At 38.8% G+C, this 26126-nt stretch overlaps 1 protein-coding gene across 1 annotated transcript in view; it reads right to left on the minus strand.

Annotated features, from left to right (window-relative positions):
• Nucleotides 1-1004: 1004 nt before the first annotated feature.
• The window catches only part of EDARADD (EDAR associated death domain), a 98367-nt gene continuing 73245 nt past the window's right edge, over nucleotides 1005-26126 (minus strand). Inside the window, exons 6-7 of the mRNA XM_036755551.1 lie at nucleotides 14691-14736; nucleotides 1005-1461 (exon numbers count right to left, since the gene is read on the minus strand). Of these exons, the coding sequence (XP_036611446.1) occupies nucleotides 1082-1461; nucleotides 14691-14736 (426 nt within the window). The 3' untranslated portion in view covers nucleotides 1005-1081. The remainder of the gene's footprint in view (nucleotides 1462-14690; nucleotides 14737-26126) is intronic.

Below are 26126 nucleotides of genomic sequence, written 5' to 3' on the forward strand. Positions count from 1 at the left end.
CCAATGTAGCTTCGATTTTTTTTTTCTAAACCATCAAGCCAGAACACTGAAAAAGTCTCTGAGCAAAGCCATTAATTAAGTTGGTTGGATTCCTGGATTCTCATTTCCGCTTGTGGAGGTTTTTCACTTCTTAGCTAAGTGCTTTTACAGTGTGACTGGGACATGTCTTGGCTGGCACAAGAGACGCTAGAGATAGCTATGTTTCAATGAGAGGTCAGTAGATCCAGACTGACCTCTTAATGGAACCTTAAAACCTTTCACTAGCAAAACGCTCAGTCTCGGTCTCACGTGGAAGATGCAAAAATGAGTGTTATATTAGCTTAACATAATTCATAGCTAATATTAAAGCATTTTGAAGGCCACCCATGGAAAACTCTCCTTCTATAGAGCAATAGTTAGTACTAAGTTTTTGTTCTAAGACTTTACTCTAACCTCTACAGTATTTACTTGTATTTTTTAAAAAAATTCTTTCTTTGAAAAGGTGAGCAAATAACATCTTTAGATCCCTGAAAGGGCACAAGGGTATTCAATGATACTAGATGGGCATATCAACTGCAGATGATAGTAATATCCCGGTAACTGGGCCTTATAGCACCTTACGATGGATGAGCGATAATGACATGGAAATAAAATGGAACAATCGTTTAATGGTGTTTGGCCTCCAAGCAATGGAAATCAAGGCTATTCATGGCAGATATTGTATGTGATTCCGCTGGGGTCATCAACAGCTTTGGGCCCTGGGAATTGTTCTTATAGTCTATATCATTAAAGTCATTGGATAATCTGATTTTATGAAGGAAGGAATTCTGAATTCAAACATTAAATCAAAATACAGATGTCCAAACACACACACACACACACACACACACACACATGCACGCACGCACACACATGCATGCACACACAATAACAACAACAAAAACCAAACCAAAAACTGCTTAAGGGAACACAAATGTCATCTTTTTTGAAGTAAACACTTTAAAAAAAAAGAGGGAGAGACCAATGTCCTCTCCTCCCCTCCATCCCAAGCTATAGTAGTTTTTAATGTCCAAAGAACCAATGGAATAAAGGAAGAAAGCTTTTAAAAGTGATTATGGTAGTCTCCATGCCTCCTCTTTGGCCATTCCTCTTCCACCCACCTCCGCAAGACTTTTTCCACATCAACTCTATGATAGAGCCTACAGAGCTCAATCAGCTGATCCACAGTTTTGTGACTATTCCGGAGCAGGAACTCCAAGGTAGGACTCTGTTGTTTCTGTTCCAGAAAACACAATTCATCATAGTGCATTCCCCATTTGCTTGCAAAATTTCTCCAGTTTTTAACTGTCGGGTGACAAGGATCCAGCTTTATTCTGATCACATCTAGCAAGTCCTCGTCATTGAGCAAGTCACTGATGTTGGGGGCCTGAAGCGAGCATAAGGAACATGTGCAATTTTCTTGGCAAGAGTTGTTCTTTATATCTGTAGGGGAGAAATAGCAAGTTCCAGTAAGTCAACAAGAAAACCACAGATAGGTGGGTTTTTTGCTTCCTTTTTCGAAACATTTTCCCCATCTCACTCAGGCTGGAAGGGTAGCAGGGACTACTGATGGGCCTAGTCCCATGTGGATCAACCAGAGAACTTTGATCTGCTCCAATTTCCAACCTATAATGGTTTGCCCCTTCGTAGGCAGCCTGGTGGCCCCCCACTCCCGGAAGCTCATCACACTGGCACTGGACTTTGTGTGGAGGCTCTATGGGTTTAGCTCACTGCAGCTAAGAATTCCTGAGCTCAGGAAATCCATCAGGTTTAGTCTCTGTCTGATAGCAGGAGTTACAGGTGTGCCTCAACATGCCTGGCTGCCTCTTCTAGCTTTAATCTCATTATCCTCTGAGTTGTCAGTAGCATTCGAATAAACGTGACATGGCATGGTCAAGGAAAATGAATATTTCCAGTATTTTTTTTTTACTAGATCTATGATTTCCTCAATGTGAGGGAACTCCAGGGAAGAGCTTCCTCTAGAGCTAGAAGGGACCGTCATCCAGCTCAGCCCTCTCATTTTATAGAGAAGGAAAGTGAGACCTGGAGAAATTAAAGGTCATACTGTCAGTATGTATCAGAGGTGGGACTCGAACCCAGGTCTTCTTAGTTCCAAGTCCAGCTTTCTATTCACCATACCATGCTGCCACTGTTTTCTATGCATGTGTGTAATGGAGATGTATATTATAAATAATGGCTATATAATGGAGATAGGTATATATACCTCATGGGATATTATGGATACATATATATGCACATATTATATATGTGTGTGTGTGTGTGTGTGTGTGTGTGTGTGTGTGCGTTTGTATCTTCTTTTACATACACGGGAATTTGCATTCCTCTACAATGAGGTTGCCAAACTTTACGCACCTATTTTTGTACTGCCTGATGGATAAGAATGGTTTTTACTTTAAATAATATTTTACATATTTAAAAATGTAAGAACTATTTTTAGCTCTCAGGCAGTACAAAAGCAGGCAAATAAGCTTCTAGTCAGAGCTGACCCCTGCTCTACATGAGGATCAGCTGCTGTTCCAGTAATGAGGAAGTGTTTGCCCTTAACTAGCTACAATACCCTTCCTTCTTAAGAACTTCAAGAATCATACCCCGTTCCTTGACAGAGATGACCAATCCTCTGTGACTCAACAGATCAACAGCAGATCAACAGATGACTCCCAACAGGTCACTGGGAGTTTCTGTGGCCAAAAACCTTCAGCCCTTTGTGGCCGCCCTGGCAATGAGTTTCTTTGAACTCAGCTAGGCTGGTCCTCAGATGACAGAAGTATGGTTGGTTTGCTGCTGGGTCTGTATGTAAAGCCTTTTTTCCTTGGTAGGACCTGCCTGTTAGATCTTGTACTCTGCTGGCACAGCCTTCCAGGTTCAGGAGTAACTTCCATGGCACAATTAAGCATCAGAGGAGGACTCTGGCAGAAGAATCCCTTTCCTAGTCCTTTTATAACTTTTTCAGAATAACTAATAACATGCATTTGTGAGATAGTTGGACTGAGTTAGGAATTCCCAAAAGGGTTTTCTCAGAACAAAGATAAATTGCCCATCTGTGTATCAAAGTTACCCTCATTAGCACCATGCTCTACCCCATCTGAACTAACCAGCCCAGGCATGTACATAGCCCCACTCCTCCCTGCCCCATCCCCCTTCCAATTTTAAAGTCAAAGCTGACAGCTTTTAAATGCCAAACACAGTACTTTAGGGTGTAAATGATTGAAAAACCCTTAAAGAGTTCTTTAAAAACATACACACAAACTTGAAAATCCACCCTGTACACATATTTGAAAATGAGTGATAATTGACAATGTCAAAACACTGATTTTAAAAAAATTATGGCCAATTTATCATCCTTCTGTTTTTTCTTCACCCATGGGGCTCTCTTTGAAGCTGAGCCAAAACCTTAGCTATGTACATGGGATGAGAATCAAGCTGAAAAAAAAAGAGACCCAACAGCTGTAGATTCTTCTCTCAAGTTCTCATTATATAAAAACAATTCTTCTGCAGCTTGAGTTTTCTGATCCAGTGCAAGACAGCATTCAAATTTGAGGTGCTTTTTACATTGAAGGTGCATTTAGGTACTTACTGAGAGGATAAAGGAAAATGGAACTGGTTGGTAATAGTGGCTGGCAAGCAATTCACACCAGCCAACTTTAGGTGTCTCCACATAACCAGGGCAAAGAAGCTAATTCTGCCACAAGGCCCCAAAATGTCTACAAGACTCCACTTGGATCAGGTTAAAATTGTGATTGACTATTAAGGCATTAGCTCTTGTTGATTTGAGTAGGGGCCACGAGGACTCTTAGTAGATATCACATCTTGCTCTGGCCTCTCTAACTGAAAGAAATAGTAATCTCAGAGTGACATATTTTACGATTCCTCCCTGAAGTCATGCTAGACCCTTCCAAGTCACTAATGCTTCCCTTCTACTCACAACAGCGCTTTGCCTTCTTATGTAGTGGCAGGGATAGGCCCTGGGCCTATGATCCCATTGGAATAGGAAACTCCCTTTATCAATGAAGGTCAGCACCCTCTTTGCCTGGGAGGTACCGAGAAGTTAGGTGATTTGCCCAGATTCACAGCCTGCATGTGTTGGTCTTCCTGGTTCTGAGGCCATCCTTCCCACTCTATTCACTATGCCGTACTATCTTTCATATCATGTATTACTTTATATTACTGTTACCAGATAATATGTACTTTATATGTAGTATTTGTCATGCTCTAGACTGTAATCTCTCAAAGGACAGGGACTGTGTTTAAAATTTGTAAGGGAAGGATTTGTTAAGAGAGAACTGGTAGATGGTGCTGTGGTACTTGATACATATTTGTTAATCAGAATGGACTAAAAGATTGGAAAATAACAACATTGAGGAACACCAGCATCCAAAGATTAAGTAGCTTAAGGAGCAAAGTCTTAGTAATATTCTTCAAGTAAATGAAATACACAGAAAATCACCCTTATCTTCATGAAGGGCAGAGAAAGGAGACACAGATTTCAGCTGCAATATAAGAGATTTAGGTTAGATATGACAGAACTTCCCAACAACAAGAGTTACTTAAGATCAGAATGAACTAGTAAGGGGCATTGTCAAATTCATTCTAGAAGCCTTTAAAAGAAGTATTGATGCCTATTATTACAAGATTATGTAGAATATTTTATGAAGACAGGGTGGGAGTTTTAAATAATCTTTTCTGGCCACGTGCTTGTATGATTCTATGCTACCTTTGTTTTTATATTCAAGAAAAAGAAATAATCAAGGAAAAGGATAATCCAGTTATTAATATGTTAGTAGAACTACTTTAAATCTTCAGTTTGTAAGATAAGTTGATTTCTTTAAATCACCAGTGAGAGCATGCATTAGTTTCGGTTTAAAAGGGCACGATGTGCCAAGAGTGATTGCCTTAGTGGGTTTTGTTTTGTTCTTTGTACTTCAATCACTAAATTGACAAACCAGTTAGTATATTGGAATTCACTTGAGCTGGCAACATCAGTGAATTTAAAGCAGCCCATGAGAGTCATAGACTATAATTAGCCACTCTGAGGGGTGTAGGAGGTGGAACATGTTTTATCTACCAGATACATTTTGTCCTGCCATATTTTAAAAACCTATCATGTAAAGTCAAACATGAAAGGGTAGAGTGCGTAATGCCAAAAGGAAAAAATAATAATGGGAAGAGGGAAGATGTGGAAACTACAAAATCCAAGTTAATTGAGAATTTTAATAAATGTCAATATTACTGGATAATTGTCTAAAGCCATGTGAAATTTTATTAGCATGTAGAAAAGGTACTTATTAACTGTTCATTGACTATGATTTCTACCTTCCTTAAGTGACAGGACAGCTTCAATACTATTGCTTAAAGAGATGTTAGAATCTAAAGGAAAAATGATGATAAGAGAAAAGCTATTGGTGCTTAATCATACATAAACAGAAGCATTTTTGGAAAACAGTGGAAAATTCATTGAAAGGGGTAGGTGCCCTTTGAATTTTTTTTAAAGTTGGTATTAAAGAAATGAGGCTACAAACATTCAAAACTCACCTGGATCCTACAATAACAACTACCTAAATAGGGTCTCCTCCCCATTACCTAGCTTTCATTGCCTGATGGCCCCCTATTTTGAACTTCAAAGCTGAAAGCAAGAATGAGCCCCACTATTCATACATTAGGCAAGGAATTCATTAACCCTTATTAAGTATTGAAGACTGGATGGACATTTCTCATAATAAGCCAAAAATCTGAGAAGATTTGATACCTGTAAGAGACACTAGTTTTAATACGATTTGGGAACATAAAGAAGGACTAGAAAGAGAATATTGAGAATGATAGGGCAGCTAGGGGGCACAGTGAGTAAAGTTCTGGGTCTGTGGTCTGGAAGACTCATCTTCCTGAGTTTAAATCTGGCCTCAGACACTTACTAGCTGTGTGACCCTGGGCAAGTCATTTAACCTTGTTTGCCTCAGGTTCCTCACTTATAAAATGAGCTGGAGAAGGAAATGGCCAATCACTCCAGTATCTCTGCCAAGAAAACCCCAGATGGAGTCACAAAGAGTCAGACATGACTGAAAAATGATGACAACGACAAATCTATCATAAGGAGAGAGATTTACAGAAAATCTCTAAAATATGGTTGAGTGGCTTGCCATAGGACAGTTAGGCAGGTAAACCATGAGGGCTATTATATACTTGTTACATAGATGAGAGAAATGTCTTGCATTTTCTACATTTGGAAAGTCTACCTGCGCCATCTGTCTACCTAAATCAAGCTCAAGTGGAGTCATTTGAATTGCTATAAGATTTTACATCAAGATCCAATTGTTTGGGGGATGGAGCCAAGATGGCGGCTGGAAAGTAGGGACTCGCTTAAGCTCTCCTCCAAATCCCTCCAAACACCTATAAAAATGGCTCTGAACAAATTCTAGAGCTGCAGAACCCACAAAATAGCAGTGGGAAGCAGGGCTCCAGTCCAGGACAGCCTGGGAAGGGTCTATAGCACTGTGCTGGGAACCGAGTACAGTCCAGCATGGGCCACACCAGGACAGAACAGACTGGGAGTTGGGTGGGCGGAGCAGGCCTTAGGGCCATGAAACACTGAGCTGTGGCAGTTACCAGACTTCTCAGCCTACAAACGCCAAAGACCACAGCACAGGTTAGTGGGAAAATTGCTGAATTGGGGTGAGAGTGGTCTGGCCCCAGCCCTGGGGGTGGCAGGGGTGGCGGAGGTGGCACAGTGGTGGCAGCAGCAGCACCAGGAAGCTCCAGTGGCTGCTTCCAGAAGTCCAGCACCAGCTGCTTCTGGAGTCTCTGGCCCATATGGTGGGAGGAATCAAGCGACAGATCAGAGAGTGCAAGGAGCATTTTGCTGGCACAGAGGCAGCTTTGCCCTGCTTGGATCTGGGTCGAGGTCCTGGTTGGTGGTTCTTGGGGGAGGAGGAGCACAACTGTGGCAGAGCTTGCTGTGTAGAAGTAGCTCTGAAAACAGCAGCACAGTCCCTAAAGTTTGGGACAAAGTACTCTCTACTCTACAAGCAGTCATACCTGGTCAAAAAGCTCAAAGATCAAGTAGGTGGCTGGGAACATGACCAGGCAGCGAAAAGGGATGCAGACTCAGACTCACACTCAGACTCTAGAATCTTTTTTTGATGACAAAGAAGATCAAAACATACAGCCAGAAGAAGTCAATGAAGTCATAGAGCCTATATCAAAAGCCTCCAAGAAAAATATGAATTAGTCTCAGGCCATGGAAGAGCTCAAAAAGGATTTGGAAAAGAAAGTAAGAGAAGTAGAGCAAAAATTGGGAAGATAAATGAGAGTGATGTGAGAAAACCATGAAAAACAAGTCAATGACTTACTAAAGGAGAACTAAAAAAATACTGAAGAAAATAACACCTTAAAAGATAGACTAACCCAAATGTCAAAAGAGCTCCAAAAAGCTAATGAGGAGAAGAATGCCTTAAAAGGCAGAATTAGCCAAATGGAAAAGGAGGTCCAAAAGACCACTGAAGAAAATGCCACCTTAAAATTAGATTGCAGCAAATGGAAACTAGAGACTTTATGAGAAACCAAGATATAAAATAGAACCAAAGAAATGAAAAAATGGAAGACAAGGTGAAATATCTCATTGGAAAAACTACTGACCTGGAGAAAAAAAAGAGCCTACACATCATCTTTCAAGAAATTATCAAGGAAAACTGCCCTGATATTCTAGAACCAGAGGGTAAAATAGAAATTGAAAGAATCCACCGATCACCTCCTGAAAAAGATCCCCAAAACAAAACTCCTAGGAATATTGTCACCAAATTCCAGAGTTTCCAGGTCAAGGAGAAAATACTGCAAGCAGTCAGAAAGAAACAATTTGAATATTGTGGAAACACAATCAGGATAACACAAGATCTAGCAGCTTCTACATTAAGGGATCTAAGGGCTTGGAATATGATATCCCAGAGGTCAAAGGAGTTAGGATTAAAACCAAGAATCGCCTACCCAGCAAGACTGAGTATAATGCTCCAAGGCAAAATATGGATTTTCAAGAAAAAAGGACTTTCAAGCTTTCTCAGTGAAAAGACCAGAGCTGAATAGAAAATCTGATTTTCAAATACAATAATCAAGAGATGCATGAAAAGGTAAATGAGAAAGAGAAATCAGAAGGGACTTACTAAAACTGAACTGTTTTGTTTACATTCCTACAAGGAGAGATGATGTTTGTAATTCATGAGAACTTTATCAGTATTAGGGTAGTTGAAAGGAATATATATATATATATATATATATATATATATATATATATGTATTTATCTCACATAAAAGTGGCAAGAAAAAGTAGTTCATCGGAAGGGAAGGGGGAGCAGATGAGAGGGAATGAGTGAATCTTGCTCTCATCAGATTTGACTTGAGGTGGTAATAACATACACACCCAATTGGGTATCTTACCCCACAGGAAAGCAGGGGGAAGGGGATAAGAAAGGGGGGATGATAGAAGGAAGGGCAGATGGGGGGAGAAGGCAATCAAAAGGAAACACTTTTAAAAAGGGACAGGGTAAAGGGAGAAAATTGAATAAAGGGGGACAGGATAGGATGGAGGGAAATATAGTTAGTCTTTCACAACATAATTATTGTGGAAGTGTTTTGCATATTGATACATGTGTGGCCTATGTTGAATTGCTTGCCTTCTTAGGGAGGGTGGGTGGGGAGGGAAGAGGGGAGAGAATTTGCAACTCAAAGTTCTAAAAGCAGATGCTCCAAAAAAAAAGTTGGTTTTGCATGCAACTGGGAAATAAGATATACTGGCAATGGGGTATAGAAAGCTATCTTGCCCTACAAGAAAGTAAGGGGAAAGGAGATTGGGGCAGGGAGTGGGGTGACAGAGGGGAGGGCTGACTGGGGAATGGAGCAATCAGAATATATGCCATATTGGAGTGGGGGGTGAGGGTAGAAATGGGGAAAAAATTTGTAACTCAAAATCTTGTGGAAATCAATGTTGAAAACTAAAATATTAAATAATAATAAAATATGAAAAAAATGGTTCCCCAGGGATATGTACACCCAAGCATGGTAGAAATCTTCATAAGATTAAAAACTGGAAATATCATCCATGTACCTTGAGGAGCAGCATGGAATAGGGTAGTAAGCACTGGACTTAAGAGTCAATTAGATCAGACTTTGAATCCTGTCTTAGATACTTACTAGCTGTGTAGTCCTGGGAAAGTTAACTTTTTGGGTCTCATTTTCCTCATATATGAAATAAGGGAGGTAGGACATGATAGACTCAAAGGTCCTTGACAGCTCTACATTTATGATCCTGACTTCCAATCTTTGTCTTTTTTGGAAGCCATGTAAACTACAGGGTGCTTAAAGTAGCTTAAAACAGAACTAAGACTTTTAGGACACCCTGCGTTATAGTGATAGGAAGAGAAGACTGACACATTTTAAATATCATTGTAACTGCCAGAAATGACAGACTTTGTTATATCTTTCCTCTCCTCACTACCCGTTATATTGCAACCTGTTTCAGGTAAGGAACTATCTTACTTGCTTTTATTTGTATCATCAAATGCTTAGCACAGTGCCTGACACATAGTAAACACTTAAGTTCTCAGTCTCTGTCTCTGTTTCTCTCTGTCTCTCTGTCTCTCTGTTGGTCTCTCTCTCCCCCTTTCAATCTCTTCCTCTCTCTCATTCTATTTTAGAAAACACAATGAGAATCCATTAAATGAAAGGCACGATTTCATTTGTGATTTCACTGGCATAGGGAACTCCTGGGTGAGGAAATTCTCTCTACCAATGCAAGTGGACACCTTCACTGCAGTTGAAAGACTTAGAGAATTATCTAGATTATTAAGAGGTTAAATAACTTGCCCAGGCTCACACAGCTAGTATGTGTCAGGGGTGACCCTTGATACCAGGTCTGACCCCGAGGCCAGCTCTCTATCCCTAAACCATACTTCCTGTCAATGTATTATAACAGCACAGAGTATACAGTGCAAAATGTCCTTTTTTAAAGCAGGAAAAGGAGGAAAACAAAAAGGATGAAATAATGAAGTTGCCAGTCTCTGGTCAATGTCACAAAAAATTCTCTCCAGCAAACCTTGACTAGAAACTCCTGAGCCTATTTATATTATTTCTGTCCTTGCTTAATTCAATTATTAATGAGAACTCTAAGGTAACAGGCACTTCCCTAGGTAGAATGGGGCCCAGAAGGCCTTCTAGAGAACATGCTTCTATCAAAATGGCATGGTTATTTGCTTCAAAAAGGATGAGTCATCTTTCATTATTTAGAATATTCCTTTAAATGAAATTTTGGAATCACAGTGACTTGGTCTTTCATGCCTGTAGTTTTCAAATGAAAAAAAAAATCTGAACCAACCACATGACAGTGGCAGATATTTCCTAGTGCTCATATAATTCAGAAAATTGCTGAATGTATTATTTTTTAGGTTCTACTTTGGTGGAAATTTACACCTTTATGAAGGATTCAGGCATCAAATATGCATGCAGTTAGAAGCAACTGGTAAGATCTAATGTAAAATTAGGCTGCATTTAGCTTTTTTTTTGGCTTGCAGACTGTAAAATACTGGTCAATTAACAGTTAATTAGGCATTTGAACAAGACTCAGAAATCACAAAGGTCATTATTAATTGTGCCTAGAAAATGGCTGCAATCAGGATGTTGGCAGTGGATCACAGATTAAGTTAATAGATCTGCTTGCAGGTGAGATGCTCTTTTATCTCACATGTTCTGGCTGCTAGAGAACTATTACCATGTGGGTGTTTCCCAGAACTTTATGAAGGTACTAAAGCACAATTGTTAGATCTCAAATGACTCCTAGTGATGCTCCCCAGGTTAACTGAGGCTGGCCCTGAGACATCTGATAACTTAGAAAAAAAGATGTGGTTAGCATTTAGCATTTTTATATTGGGGCCTCTGGAGACAGTCAAAGTCTCTGAAAGAGAAAATAATCCTTTAGCAAATGTAAAAAAAAAAGATGTAATTAGCATTTTTATATTAGGGACTTTGGAGAAGTCAAAGTCTATGGATGAGAAAATGTTTCTTCATCATACATAAGTGACTTTAAATTCTAAAGAATTCGTAAAATGAAATGTATTTGTGTGTCAAAGTCGGGTTAACTATTTTTTCATCAGGGATGTGCAAGCACACAGCTTTTCTCTGTGTGGTTTCCAATGTGGTTGGTAGCAAAACTATTTAAATTCCACTTCATGGTTTTGACAAATTAACTGTCCAATCATGTGTGCACATACAACAGATGCAGTTGCTACGTTGAGAGCTGGAAGATGATAAAGAATTATTCTTATTATAATTTCAAACTAGCAACAGGAGGCCAGTTTGGTGTACTTATAGAAGAACATGGGGAAGAGAGACACAGAATGGGCAAACACGGATAGGCGGCAACCTGCATCATTGGAGGGAGTACTCATATTGGTGAGATAAGAGATGATTCTTTTTTATACAGAAGACACTGACTTAGGGGCTCTGGTGGGTTTTCTCCTATTTCCTGAAATATTCTTAAGAGACGGCATCAACTTGGAGGCTGTGGCCTCCATAACTGCTGCTAATGAGTTCTGTGTTCTGACCAATTATTTGAATTGTTTTGTGTCTTGTTTTGCTTCTTGGAGGAGTGCTGTCTATTTTTATCCATCTCAGGAATGAGAAATGTTTGGAGAGACACATGGAATAATGTATATCAAGTAAATTGAGCTCTACTGGAAGAAAGCTACTAAATAAAAATATATGACATTAGTAGCTTAATAATACACATAACTTCCATAACTATTTGTGTTTAATAAGTTTCTTTTAAAATTACTTAGTAATTTTTTCCTTATTATGGTTATATGTTATATTTTTAGGAAGGCCCCAAATATTACAATTAACTAAGACACCCAAGTAACTGAATCTTATCCATTTAAAGAACAAAATGAAAACAGTTATCTTCAATAGAAATATTTTAAAAGTACATCATATGTTTTAATGCCTTTCAAAACAGAATATACCAAGCATATGTAAGAACTTGGATAAGTTATTTCTTGTACTAATCTTCAGAATGTTGGAGAGAGACTAGATGATTGCTAAAACTCTGGGATGCTATGATCATTTGACCTTTTCTTAATAGCTTAGGGTCAACATTATGAATATTGATTTTTCTAATATTTGCCCTTACATCACATAACCCCAAGTGACTGACTTTTCTAATTTTTACGTCAGTATTTTAATTCTCATCTTTCTCCCATCTCACAGTCAATCAGGATTTCATTTCCAACTGCTATCACTACTATTGTCTAGCAATTTTTATCCTCCTCCATCTCTCAACTCCAATGAGCTGCTTCTAATCTGTTAAGGACTGTGAAAGATAGCACACATTTGAAGATCATCAAAAAAATGCACTAGGAAAAATCATAAGCTCTAGAGGTGGAAAGGATCCTAGAGACCATCTATTAACCTATTTTTAGGTCCAATTAACCTATTTTTACAATTGAGGAAACCAAAACTTGGAGAAGTTAATTTGCTTACACTCTCTCCTTTCTCAGATTATCTTTACTCATCTATGGATGTGTCATATTCCTCAGAAGAATATAAGATGCTTGAAGGCAGTGTTTTCTAGGTGGTCCAGTGAACACAGCACTGTACCTATACACTGTACCTCAGAAAGACCTAAGTTTGAATCTTGCCTTAGATCCTTACTGTGTGACCCCCAAGCAAGTAACCTAACCTGTATTTGACTCAGTTTCCTCCTCTGTAAAAGAGGGATAATAATAGCACTTACTTTTCAGGATTGTTGTGAGGGTGAAATGAGACAACACATGTAAAAGACTATTTTTATATTATTATTCCAGCACTTTGAAGATGCCTTGAACATAAATAGGTGCTCAATAAATGTTTGTTGAGTTAAACTGAGTTGCTCAAGGTCATATAGATAGTAATTGGGAGTAGAGATGCAGCCAGGATTTGAATCCACGTCTTCTGATTCCAAGATTCAATGTTCTTTCCACTAATAGCACGTTGCCTTTTAGAAGTAAATTTAAGATTGAGATTGTCTCTTAAAATTTATATGATACATCCACAAAGGCTTGCTGCACTGTTCTCTTTTTTATTTTTTCATTGTGATTTGTTTCACAACTTTAAACTTAAAATGTAGTTTTAAATAAATTTTGAACTTGTCTGTAAAAAAAAGGCTATGCGGACAAAGATTAAGTCTTGCTTCCATATGTAGACAAATACCAACAAAGCTATTTCAGGGATCTTGAAGGTTACTAAGTTGGTGTAGAAAACCCAAAGGGAGTTAAAATCCTAAATTAACACATCTGTACACACAGTGAGTCAAACTGGCACTGCCAAAAAGTTTTAAGGTTGTTCAGTTTTAAAAGGTTGCTCTCTCTAAGGGTTATCCTATCTTAATGTAATTTAGCCACAGGCACATGCTGCATCTCTAGGTGCTACAGTGGATAGAGTGCCCAAGCAAGGCTTGTTTTCTGTACTGGGGATCCCTGAAGAGTTTGGCTCTTGTTTCCTTTGATTAATTCAGGGTATTTCATTGAGTCTTACTAGGTGCTAAGCCCCAGGCCCTAACCCCTATTAGGTGCTTAACCTATGTGGGTGTGGATTGGTAACTAAGGTGGGGCCCAAGGTGGGGCTAACTAAGGGAGGCCTTAGATCTTTGCTCCTAAGTTTGCCCCAAGCCCCTAGTTACTAGGTGCTAAGCCTAGCACCTAGCTTCCAGGGTCCTAAGGGGAGGTGCTAACTCCAGAGCCAATCATAGCAGCCTAAGTTCTGGTCATTCAGATGACGCTTGATGATGTCTGAAATGGTATAAGAAGGGAAGACAGAGCTATTTGCTCAGGGCTCTCACTCTTGGTGGCAAGCTGATGTGGAGACTCCGGGCAGCCGTAGTTAAGAGCCCTCCAGCTTGTCCGGACGTCTGGACTTGGTTTTCTTGGTAACTATGAATTGTATTTGGTCTGTGTGTAATTTGTTTGTATTTGCTCCGAAGTTCAGGCTGCTGGCTTTTTCCCCTAAACTGAGTGAATGGTATTTGTATGCTGAATTAAAGTAAGCTTGTCAACCCCTTAACATTGCTTTCCTTACTAACGCAGATCAAAAGAACCTGGGCTTTTGCAGCGTGCTGGTAGCGTGCTTGTTGTTGGGGTTTTGTTGGTCTTTCACCCCCACAGCAGCTGCTAGCTGGATTGTTGAAATGTCTTCCTAAGTCCAAATCTAGCCTCAGATACTTACTAGGCTGAGTGACCCTGGGCAAGTCACTTAATCATGTTTGCCTCAGTTTCCTCATCTGTAAAATGAGCTGGAGAAGGAAATGGTAAAACACGCCACTATCTGTGCCGAGGAAAACCTCACATGGGGTCATGAAAAGCTGGACACGATTGAAATGACTGAACAGTAACAACAACCTCTGATCCTAGATCCAGAGCTCTTATCTTGCACTGTGATGATGCCTCCTTGAGGACAAGCCATTCGACACTTCACATTAGTATAAACCAAGTCTTAACAAATGGTGTCTGGCAATTTTTCAAAATACATCTTTCTGTTTTACAGATTTGTTTTCAGTTGGAAAATTTTATTCTGTCAAATCCTTTTTTTCTTAAAGCTGGAACTTGGCTGTCATTGCAGCTTAGACATAATTAAGGTCAAGAGGTTACCTGAAAGTGGATCCCCAGTGCTGTCTGGATAGCCATTTTCTTCTCGCTACAAACGAAAAAGAGCAAACTTCATTAAACTTATACTATCGAACAAAGCGAATGACAGTTATCCAAGCTAATCAGTTAGATGGCTATAAAAACGTAGAATTTTGTGACAGGTTAATATATGCCATATAGAGAGAAAACATAGATAATTAATCTTCAATGATGTAAAATATATTTTAAATTTAAAGGATATATCCTTTTTCAAAAAAAAATTAAAGCATGAAAGAATTGCTTAATTTTCTTTTTGTGTCATAGACAAGGTATGACACACTTTTAAATTCAATCTACATCATTAATACTTTTCTTAAGTGGCGATCATCCAGACAATAAATCATGCTCTGATTTGTAGAGTTTGTTAAATTTTCAGTAGAGCTGTCTCCAAAATAGATCATTACTTATCTAATTATTGCCTCTCACCATAAATACCAATCCAAAGTGTTTTTTTTTTGTTTTGTTTATGATGTAGGGAAATCAATCCCTAGTGAGGAAGTTCCCTCTTCAATGTGGATGAGCAGTTCTTCTGCTATTTATAGTCTTAGAGAATGGCCTGGGTGGCACCTGGAGGTTAGCTGACTTGTTCAGTCGCAGAGCCTGTGTCTCTTCAACCATCACCTTTTAGTTCATCAAAATACCAAGCAGGAAACAAACTAAGTTGTGGCAGCCATCGACAAAGTCTTAGATGAGCTGTGTTGCTTCCATGAGGGTGATGAAGAACCTAATGGCTGCTTGGCAAGTGTGGTAGAGTGGGAAGTGCACTGCAATTGGAGACAGAGAACCTAGCTTTCAGTCCCCACCTGACTGACCTTGGGCAAGTCACTCCAACTCCTTGAATCTTAGTTTCTCCATCTGTAAAATGGGGAGTATAAATGATATTTGCACTACCAACCTCAAAGGGTTTAGCTAAAAATTCTTTGTAAAATGTTTATACACACACACACACACATATACAAATAATGTGCATTTATATTGTATATGAATAAATACACAATACATATTTACTATATCATAAACATAAAATCCATAATAAATCTATAAATATGTGAAATCTATAAATATATGCATATATTATATATGCAAGTATATATGAGCTGTAAACAATATAACATTTACATATATTTTTATATTTAAACATATTTTATATATTTATAACATAATATATGTATATATGTATCCATGTGTATGTGTATGCATGTATATATATGTGGTTTATTTTTACTTTAAAGGATTTTAAAAAATATTTTTAATTCTAGTGTATCCCAGTCTCAATATATTCAAAAGCAACACATTTATGGTAAATTTACCTCAGTACAATAAGCTTCCTTCTCTGTAGCACCTGTTCCTCCTCTACCTGTGGTGAACAGAAGGACCAAAAACCAAACCAAAGAACTACCTCTCCTATTGTTAGACATGAGAATGCATTTACCAAAGAATTTGGGGGAAGAAAAGGGGACTAGTCTTCTTTGAGACTGTCAAGAACAAAAAAGATGGTAGATCTAGAGCCAGTAGGGGTCAAATCCAACTCTCTAAGAGGTCAAATCCAACTCTCATTTTATAGAGAAAGAGTGAGGTCCAGGAAGGTTACAGTGACTTTAACCCAAGGTCAAAAGGAAAGGGGACTGAACCAGACTTGGAGCCTGGCTCCTTTCCTGCCAAATGCATTCTTTCCATTAACAAAGTTTGGGTAGGGGACGTCTTCAATATAGCTCTTTCCAGAGTCAAGGTTTTGTGCTTTATAACCTCTAGGGAACTACACAACTAGGAGTTCGGTCCTAACTAGCTGTGTGATCTTGAACAGATCGCTTAGCCTCTCTGAGATGCTGCTTCCTAATCCATAAAACAAAAGGGTTGGTCTATATGATCTTAGGCCATCCCTTCCAGTGCTAAAATTCTCCAATTCGATGCCCTTTGCTATAAGCTCCAATTGAGAGACCATCTTTAAGACAAGAAGGGCAACAAGAATGTATTAAGTGCCTATTATGTATCAGACACTGTGCTAAGTCCTTTACAATGACTATCTCATTGGATCCTTAAATTTGCAGTTGCACTTACGTCTGTGTTTCAGTTTCAGTATTAGTATTAGCGTCAAGTTTCTTATTTTTATTACTAGTTTTGTAACATCATGGGAAAAGCTGGGAAAGGGGGCACAAGAAACTATCAAGTCCAATGCCTTGCCTCTAGAAAGAACTATATAGAAGACATTTCACAAAAGAGATTTGTTGATGGAAAGACCCCTGAGTTTGGCATAAGAAGAGCTGGACTCCAAGTCTGTTTCAGTCCCTTTTCCTTCTGACCTTGGGTTAAAGTGACTGTAACCTTCCTGGGCCTCACCCTTTCTCTATAAAATGAGAGAGTTGGATTTGACCTCTAAGGTACCCTCCAGCTCTAAATCTATGATTTTTTTTTCCTCGACAGTCTACAAAGACTAGTCCCCCTTTCTTCCTCTAAATTCTTTGATAAACGCATTCCCATGTCTAACAATTGGAGAGGTGTTTTGTGTGTGGGACTTATTTTTTTTTTAAATGACTCACCTGCTTCGACTAAATCTCCTCTCCTCAAAACAGTCTTTAGTTGACTAAAGAAAAGCTCGTCACTGTCACTCATGCAGTACCTTTTCACAAACTTGAAGGCTGTGATTTCCCCTCAGCCCCTCCAGCCTGGTAACATTTTTTTTAATATGTACAGAGACAGTTGCTGAAGGAACAGAATAGATCCTTTTCCATCTGACCTTTCAGCTCTATACAAAGCTAAACAAGCCTGTTCTAAAATTTTAGGGACCTCATTCACCGGGTTATGCAGAGACTTGCCTTTTTGCTTCTTGCATAGTTTCAGAAATCCAGGATCATGGTACATCGATTTTTCCCCCATTTTAGTTATGGTATCCTTACCACCACTGAACTGAAAACTTGGGCTGAGGGAATGGAAGCAGGAACTTTCTGAGGTAATGCTAAGAGACATGAATTTCAGAACTTGGACACATCTTTCAGGAGCATTTTTGTAGTTCACAAAGCACTTCACAAATATCATCTCATTTGATCCTCACAACAATCCTAGGAGGTGGGTGCTATGATTGCCTCCACCCTTCTTTTATTAACAGATGAGGAAACTGAGGCAGATGGCAGTTAAGTGACGTGCCCATGGTCATACAGTGTGATGACAATTTAAATTTGAAGATCTTTTCCACTCATTAATAGCCCTATGTGACCTGCTTATATCACAGGAAGCCTGTCACATATGGTGGGAGGAGCTTGCTGAATGAGAGGAACTAGAAGGATGGAGCAGGAAATTCTCAGAGCAGTTTGAGCTGAGGGAGAGAGAAGATGTGTGCTAGCTGTGCTGTGAGTGATTGTTGGTAGGAAGACCCCAGGAGGGGGCCAGAATGGTTTTAAGATGGAGTCATTCTCTACTGTGATAATGTATATTAATATTTTTGCTGCTATGATAGATTGGACTTATTGGTTTTGGGATCTGGTTCTCTGGTGTCTGAATAAATGGTTTACTTCTTCTACCTTCTGTATGGAGAGTCTCTTATATTTTGCAATACAGAATTACACAGGCATATTTTACAGTTATCATCTATATTGTGATTATGGCCTTGTTAATACACACAGCCAGTAAGTATCTGGGGCCAGAGTTGAACTCAGGTCTTCCTGATGCCAGATCCAATGCTCTATCCATTTCACCACCCAGCTAACTCTTGTCAAGAAGAAGTGGTTAAAAATATAAATGAAGCTACTAATAACTAATATGTTATATGGAGCATTTAATTAGGGAAGTGTAAAATATTTTAGTAACTTTTACTGGAGTTAAAACCATTGTACATTAAAAAAAATCCTTTGAATATTGTTTAAAAACTGGAGGAAGAGAGACTGACCTTTTGGATGGTTAGTTCTTGGAGTAAACTTGGATTAGATCACCTCTATGTGAAGTTTAGAGGAGGATATAGAAAAGAAGAAAATGATGAGAAAGTGTGGATGATTTGAGAGCTATGATGTTAGAGGGGTTGCCGACACGGAAGAGCACTGATGAGATTACAACTCCACTGGGGTATTACTAATCTTTATCCTGAAAGTACTTTACTGAGCTACTTGCCTGGGGCAGTCTCATTCCCAATATACAGGTGGGGATTATGGCTAAAAGAATCATTAAATAACTTGCTTAAATTTTTTTTTTAACTGAACCTGTAATTTCATTAGTTTCGGGAACTCTCAGTGAGGTAAGTAACTATCTCTTTCAATGTAGGTCAGAAACTTCTCTAAAAATTATAGTTACTAGAGAGTTGCCTTGGAGAATGACAGGATAAGTGACTTGCTTAGGGTTATATAATCAATGAGTGTTAGAAGATGATGGGGTGGTTGGGCCCCAGCCCTAAGATTAGGTCTCTGGAAGCCTCCCGTGTCCCTTTTCTATATAAACCCCAGCACCATCCTTAGTTTCCTGCGGGTTTCCATAAGGACCCTGTCCTGATTTTGGTAAAGCTTTACAGTAAACTTTTTCCCACTTGACTAAGAAAAGGCTTGAGTGTGTGAATTCATTCCAGGCAGCTCTGGCATTCTCAGGGTCCCAGCATGCCCAAAACCTCTTCAAAGAGGGTCTTGAACCCAGGGTTTTTTCCCCATGAGGCTGACTGTCCACTACTACATATGACCTCATGCTTAAGGTTATTATGGAAGAGTTTGTACTTGTTATTCAGTTGTGTCTGCCCTATTTGGGATTTTCTCGGCAAAGATATTGGAGTAGTTTGCCATTTCCTCCTCCAGCTCATTTTACAGAAGAGGAAACTGAGGCAAACAAGGTTAAGTGACTTGCCCAAGGTCACACAGCTAGGAAGTGTCTGAGGCCAGATTTGAACTCAAGATGAGTCATCTTGAATCCAGGCCCAGCACTCTATCCACTGCCACCTAGCTGCCCTACTAGAATCTAGAAATATAATGTGCTCTGATAATTACCTTAGATTGTTTTCAGTTAACCTCTCAATTATAAAATGAAGTAGTTTTGTAGGGTTTTTTGTTCTTACTTGAATTATAGGGATGCTTGTGGTTCATAAAACTGCTTTAATGATATCACGGATTTTTGAGAAAACAGATCCATTTCCATATCTTAAGCTTTTATCTTAGAAAGGGAGGTAGTACTCACAATTTATGATTTCAGACTTGGAATTCAAATATAATCTAGGGCCTCAAGGCTATAGGTTCTCCACCCCTGATGGCTCTTGAAATTAGATCACAGTATCATGGCTCTACAGCTACAGGGAACCTCAGAAGTCATGTAGTCCAACTGCCTAATTTTACAGATGGTCATATGGTAGATGACAAGGCAGGATCTGAACCAAGGTTCTCTGACTCTGGAGATAGTACTTTTAGTTATGTGAGCCCAGAAAAACTTGGGATGATTTTTTAAAAAGTTTTCTAAAAATATTACTGTTATGAAATTCATTCTTTTTTTTAAAAACCTCACTAAGTTTTATTTAAATATCTTCTAAATAGTTTAGTTTGCAAAACATCCTGGCTCTTAGATAACAGATTTTGGTGTAAGCTTGGATCTCTATCTAAAAAAGTAAAGAGTTGTTTTATTTTAAAAAATTCTCCTGAATTTAACAAATACTAAAATAATAGCTCCATACACAAAGTAGAACAGAGAAAGAGGATTATTGTGAGACTGTGAATCTCTATTACAGACAGCTTGCTTTAAAAAAATAATAACAATAAATTCAGTTCTTTCAAAGCTGTCCTGCTTTTCTTAATTTCTTCTGTCCATTAAAAAAAAAGCCTCAGTGACCTTCTTTTCTTTCTTTTCTGGCAAAACTATTGTTAGATCCCCTTTTCCTCTACTGAAACCCTGCCGCACTGCCCCCAAAGGAAGCTTTGGAAGAAGACAATCTCCATCAGAAAGTGGGTTGTAAAAGTGCTGCTTGTTAAGAGAAACAACAGATCAAAGTTTAGTTCATGGACAGCATAATTAAGATCAAAGAGGGGGAACTTGGAGGAATTTCACCAAGTAGCTGTAGAACCCTTCTGTTTGAGAAAAAGGAACCACAGGTATCTTTCTCTCTCTGGCTTTTGCCCCATTGAGGTAGCAGGGGCTGAGAGGCCGTGGAACCAATGATTGGCAGAAATTCTTAGAGCAGATAGAACTTTAGCAAAAGCAAATGAATGCTCTCCTATTATTAATTTACAAGCATAGAGTTGGGGCTCACTCATACTAAGGAAGTTAAGACCACTGGTCACAAAAAAACGAAATGAAGCTTTGAACCCGGTGATGTGACACCTAATGAAGCTGTAGCTATGGACAGACAACCCATGAAAAGCTTTTGATGTTGAGATTAACATGTGGGGTGAGCAGAGGCCTACTTAAGAAGTTTCTAGTATAAAGTGAGACTTAAGCTGAGATAAATATTTTTTAAATTATATACTGAATTTATATTTCCTTTGAAAAAATTCAAGGCATATTTTTTTCAAGGTAGTCCTTGTCCTGAGGAATTGTGGCCCAGAGAGAAAACCACATTTATTTTATATATACTTTCACCTTTCTCAAGTTCACTTTCCCTACTAGAACTTTATATATACAGACTTACATTCCAAATTTAAGTGAGAGTACTTGGGAAAGTATGAGCTGAACATTAAATCCAACTTAAAAGTCAGATTCACATTCAGATAATCAGCTGGAATTCCTTTTAAAGTATATAAGCCTCGTTAATTGTAACTCCGCTAATTAGGAATCTGTGATCATTTAGACAGGACTGGGCTAAGCTGTTTGTTTAACAAACTCTTCACGGTGCAAATTACATGGAAATAAGATTATAGGGGAATACTTAAAAAGCTAAGAGAACTGAATGCTTCATGTGTCCTTGAACATTCTAAGAGCGTTTTTCTATATAAAAAACTTAAAATAGTCGCTTACACTCACCTATTAAATTCTTTATGTAAATGTATTTTTTTAAAAAAATAAGTACCTACTATGCACAAATCATTGTGTTAGGTGTTGGAGATACAGAGATCAAATAAGACACAATCCCTTTCCTAATGAAGCTTACAATTTAGGAGGGCACACTATGCATATGCAGACAAGTATAATACAAAATAGAAAATGAGAAAAGAGGTACTGGCTGGATCAGATATCATCTAAGATCCCTTGAACTCAGAAAGCTTTGCAAGAGTTCATGCTAAGAAAGTTTTCTGGTGGATCCATCAAGACCTTATCAACGTGGATGGTCCTTCCACTAACGCAAATTGTGGCACATCCATGTCATCCTATGTGACTTTGACCATCCCCTTCTATAAGTTCACCACAGAGAGGCCAACTAATATGTTCCAGGCCTTCTTTGTTGAGACAGTACCAAGGGAAAAAATGTGAATGACTGCAAATGGTCTCGGACCAAGCTATATTTTAATGATAAGCTATACTGGGCGTCTCACATAATCACATTCCCCAGTTTATGCCAGGGAGTTGGGCAGGTAGCGTGTGTGTGTGTGTGTGTGTGTGTGTGTGTGTGTGTGTGTGTACATATAGGTGTGTACGTGTGTGTGTATTGGACAAGCACTGCAGATGTTTTGAGACTTGAATTTGCAAAATTGCATAATGCCTTCAATGACTGACTCCAAATTGCTTGTTGTCATGAAAGCTTGTCTTTTTACCAGCTGCATCCTCTCAGTGACACTACATGGCTATGCCTGTGAATCATAGAATGCCATGATATCAGGAGAGTCAAAATTGCAGATAACCCAAAAGGTAATAGAAAGATCTAGGTAGACAAAGGCAGGCTGAAGCCTATTATCAGCAATCATTTGCACATAAAAGGCACCATCAAAAGCATGTATAGCCAGAAAAGGGAGAGAGGTCATGTAGTAAAAGCAAGGTATAATGTACAGATAGCTTGAGTGCTGCATTTCTAACTGCACAATATTAAAGGCTTAGAGTGGGCTTCCAGCACATTAAGTAGATAACTCTATGCAGAATTTATGTAAAGATTAAAAAAAAATCACACGGTATGAGAAAGCAGGAAGGCATAGTGGAGACATTACACCAGGATATATAGGGCATCAAAATTAAATGAATACATGGATACTAACACACATATGTATATATGTATACATATATACTATATATGTTTCATATATGTCTTCAATAGGTTTATGCATGGTTAAAGAAGTTAATAAAGTTTTTCTGGCATTATTCATTTGATAAATGTGGATATAGGGTCATAAAATTCTAGTGCTGTAAGAAGTTCAGATCATTTAATCTAATTCACTTATTTAAGAGATGACCCAAGAAGCAAAGTGACCTCTCCAAAGTCACACAGGTTGTAAGTGGCAGAGCCAAGATCCATTTGACCTCAATGGTAGTATTCAATCCACAGTCAATCGATCAGCAAGTATTTATTAATCACCTACTATGTGCCAGACACTATGCAAGGTACTAGAAATACAAGTACAAAGAATGAAACAATCCCTTCTTGCAACTAGCTTACATTCTAATGAGGGAAACAATTTGTGTATGTGTATGTGTGTGTTGTGAATAAATCTACATATATATACACAGAGTGTATATAGGATGTTTAGGGAGAGCACTAGCAATTGGTGGGGATCAGGAACAGCTTCAGTGGAAAGAAGGTATCTGAGCTGCTACTTAAAGGAAAAAGTTGACTCTGAGGCAGGAAGGAGAGAGAGGGAGGGAGCACATTCCAGGCACGGGGAATGGCTAGATAGAGCAAGGGCATGGGAGAAATGTTGCCAGCGAAGGACAAAGAAAATGCCAGTTTGACTGGATTGCTGACTGTGGGAGGAGGAGCAATATTCAATGTGGCTGGAAAAACAGATTTGGGCCAGGTTGTAAAAGGCTTTAAATGCTGGACAGAGGAGTTCATGTTTTTTCCCCTAGGGACAGTCACAGGATTTGGTTGAATAGCAGAGTCACGTGGTCAGATCTGCATTTAAGGAAAATTATTTTGGCAGCTGTGTGTAGGATGGACTGGAGTCAGTAAAGACTTTAGGCAAGGAGACCAATTAGGAGGTTGTTGCAATAATCTACATGAGAAAGTGATACGGACCTGAATTAAGGTGGTTAGCTATATACGCAGACAGAAAGGGTCAGATGTAAGAGATGTGAAGAGAGAATGGGCACTATCTGGATAACAGAGGGTGAGGAAGAATAATGAGTTGAGGATGATGCTGAGATTACAAACCTCAAACATTAGAAAGATGGCAGTGCCTTTGGCAGAAATAATGAAGCCTGGACCAGGAGAGGGTTGAAGGGGGGAAAGATAACGAGTTTGGGTTTAGACATGTAGAATTTAAGATGATTCTGGGTCATACAATTTGAGATGTGCAATTAGTGATATAGGACCAAAGTTGAGGGGAGAAGCGGGCTGGACAGGTACATCTGCGAGTCATCCGCATAGAGATGAAGGTTAAACCTATGAATGCTGATGACATTAATGAGAATGAGCAGAGAGGGAGAACAGAAGAGGTCCCAGGACAGAATACCCACAATTAGAGAGTATGATATAAACGATGAGCCATCAAAGGATACTGAGGAGTCGTTAGACAAGTAGGAGGTGCACCAGGAAAGTTGTGTCATGAAAACCCAGAAAGGAAGAGTCAATGGTGTCAAACGCAGCAAATAGGTTGAGATGTTAAGGAAAGAGATGAGATACGCCAATAAAGAGATCTTTGATTACTTTGAAGGCCTAGTACAATGTCTCCCCTGTATAACTGAACATGAAGAAAACTTCCATAACCTGTCTTGAGAAGACAGTCTGATCATATTTGCAGATAATGGGTGGGAAGCTGAGTTGAGATTTCTTTTTTCCCTAGAGTTCAGAATTGATCACAAATGATATTACCCAGAAAGAGGAGACAAAGGGGTGAATTCCCTATGCTTCCTCCCCTCTAAAATTAAGGACTGTTCTAGGGAATTATCCTTTAAAATGACAAATGTGATAGGTTTATCCTTAGGATCAGAACCCAGCAGAACTTAGCATTCTATTAAGCAGATCTTGCTGAAGCTTGAAAAGATTGCAGTATATGAAAAAGAGCAGGTCGGAACATGCTATGTAGGATCACCTGTAGCAAGTGCCAGCTTCGTTACATTCCCTGTTATTATAATTCTCTTTACTACTTCAGGTTTGTGGATAGTCTGGGCAAATCATTCTATTGCCAAGACAAAGAGGTTGTTTTGTGGACTGTTTTCCTTTTACCTCCCTCTATCATTTAAAAGATCCCCTCCATTTATTGATGAGTCCTATGGGATGGAGGGTAGAGCTCAGGGCTTGGAATCACAAGACTTGGGTTTGAATCTTGCCTCAGATACTTACTAGGCTGTCTCTCAGTGCCTCAGACCCTTCATCTGTAACATGGTGTAGTAATAATAATACTAATACCTGTACTACCTTCCTTACAGGATTGTTGTAAGGAAAGCACTTTGTAAACCTCCGAGTGCCACGTAAAAGATGAGTTATTATTTATCAATATTGTTGTAAGTATAAACACTTATTGACTGCCTGCCACAACAAAAAAATCCATAATTGTAGAGAAGCTTCAAATCACTCTGAATATAAATAAATGGGGTCTGGATGGGAGGTCACCTAATCCAGAGGAATACACTCTACTCAAGGGCCAGCAGAACCAGAGTATAATGTAATTGGGAAATGTTGAACAAGATAAATAAAACTACAGCTGAACACAGATAATATTACTTATTATTAATATTAATTAATATTATTATCTAAGTCAGTATGTGGCTAGTAAAGGTCCTTATACATGCATTAGTGCCCCCCTTTTATTTGAGTTTAACGTCACTGATCTAGTCCAACCCCCTCATCACAAAGATGAGGAAACTCAGGGCCAAGGAAGTTAAGCGACTTGCCCAAGGTCACACAAGTAGCATCAAGGACAGAATTTGACCCTAAGGTTTTCCGTCTCCAAAGACGCTGCTCTTTCTGGGGTATTACACCACCTCCTAAGAGCACTTGGAGTGGAGACCTTAATTCTAGTCCTATTTCTATGTCTAGCTAATTATATGACCCAAGACAAGTCACTTAATTTCTTTGTAATCAATTTCTTTTATAAAGAATTTCCTAAGTTGGAAAGTGACTATGTATGTAAATTACTATTTTCATGACCTAATAATAAAGTTAGCATTTATGTAGCACTTTAAGGTTTGCAAAACACTTAATAAATATTCACTTATTTGTTCTTCACAATGCCCCTGGGAGAAAGGTATGCCATTATTAGCCTGATTTTACAGATGGTGAAACTGAGGTTGTAACTTGCACACAGCTACTGTCTAAGACTGGATTTGAAACCAGGTCTTCCTGACTCTAGGTTAAGTGTCTAATGCACTGCACCATCTAGCTGCCTATGAACAATACTGGACTAGTTAATTTCTGAGACCTCA

Source organism: Trichosurus vulpecula, chromosome 4, assembly GCF_011100635.1.
Source record: "Trichosurus vulpecula isolate mTriVul1 chromosome 4, mTriVul1.pri, whole genome shotgun sequence".
Classification (NCBI taxonomy): Eukaryota; Metazoa; Chordata; class Mammalia; order Diprotodontia; family Phalangeridae; genus Trichosurus; species Trichosurus vulpecula.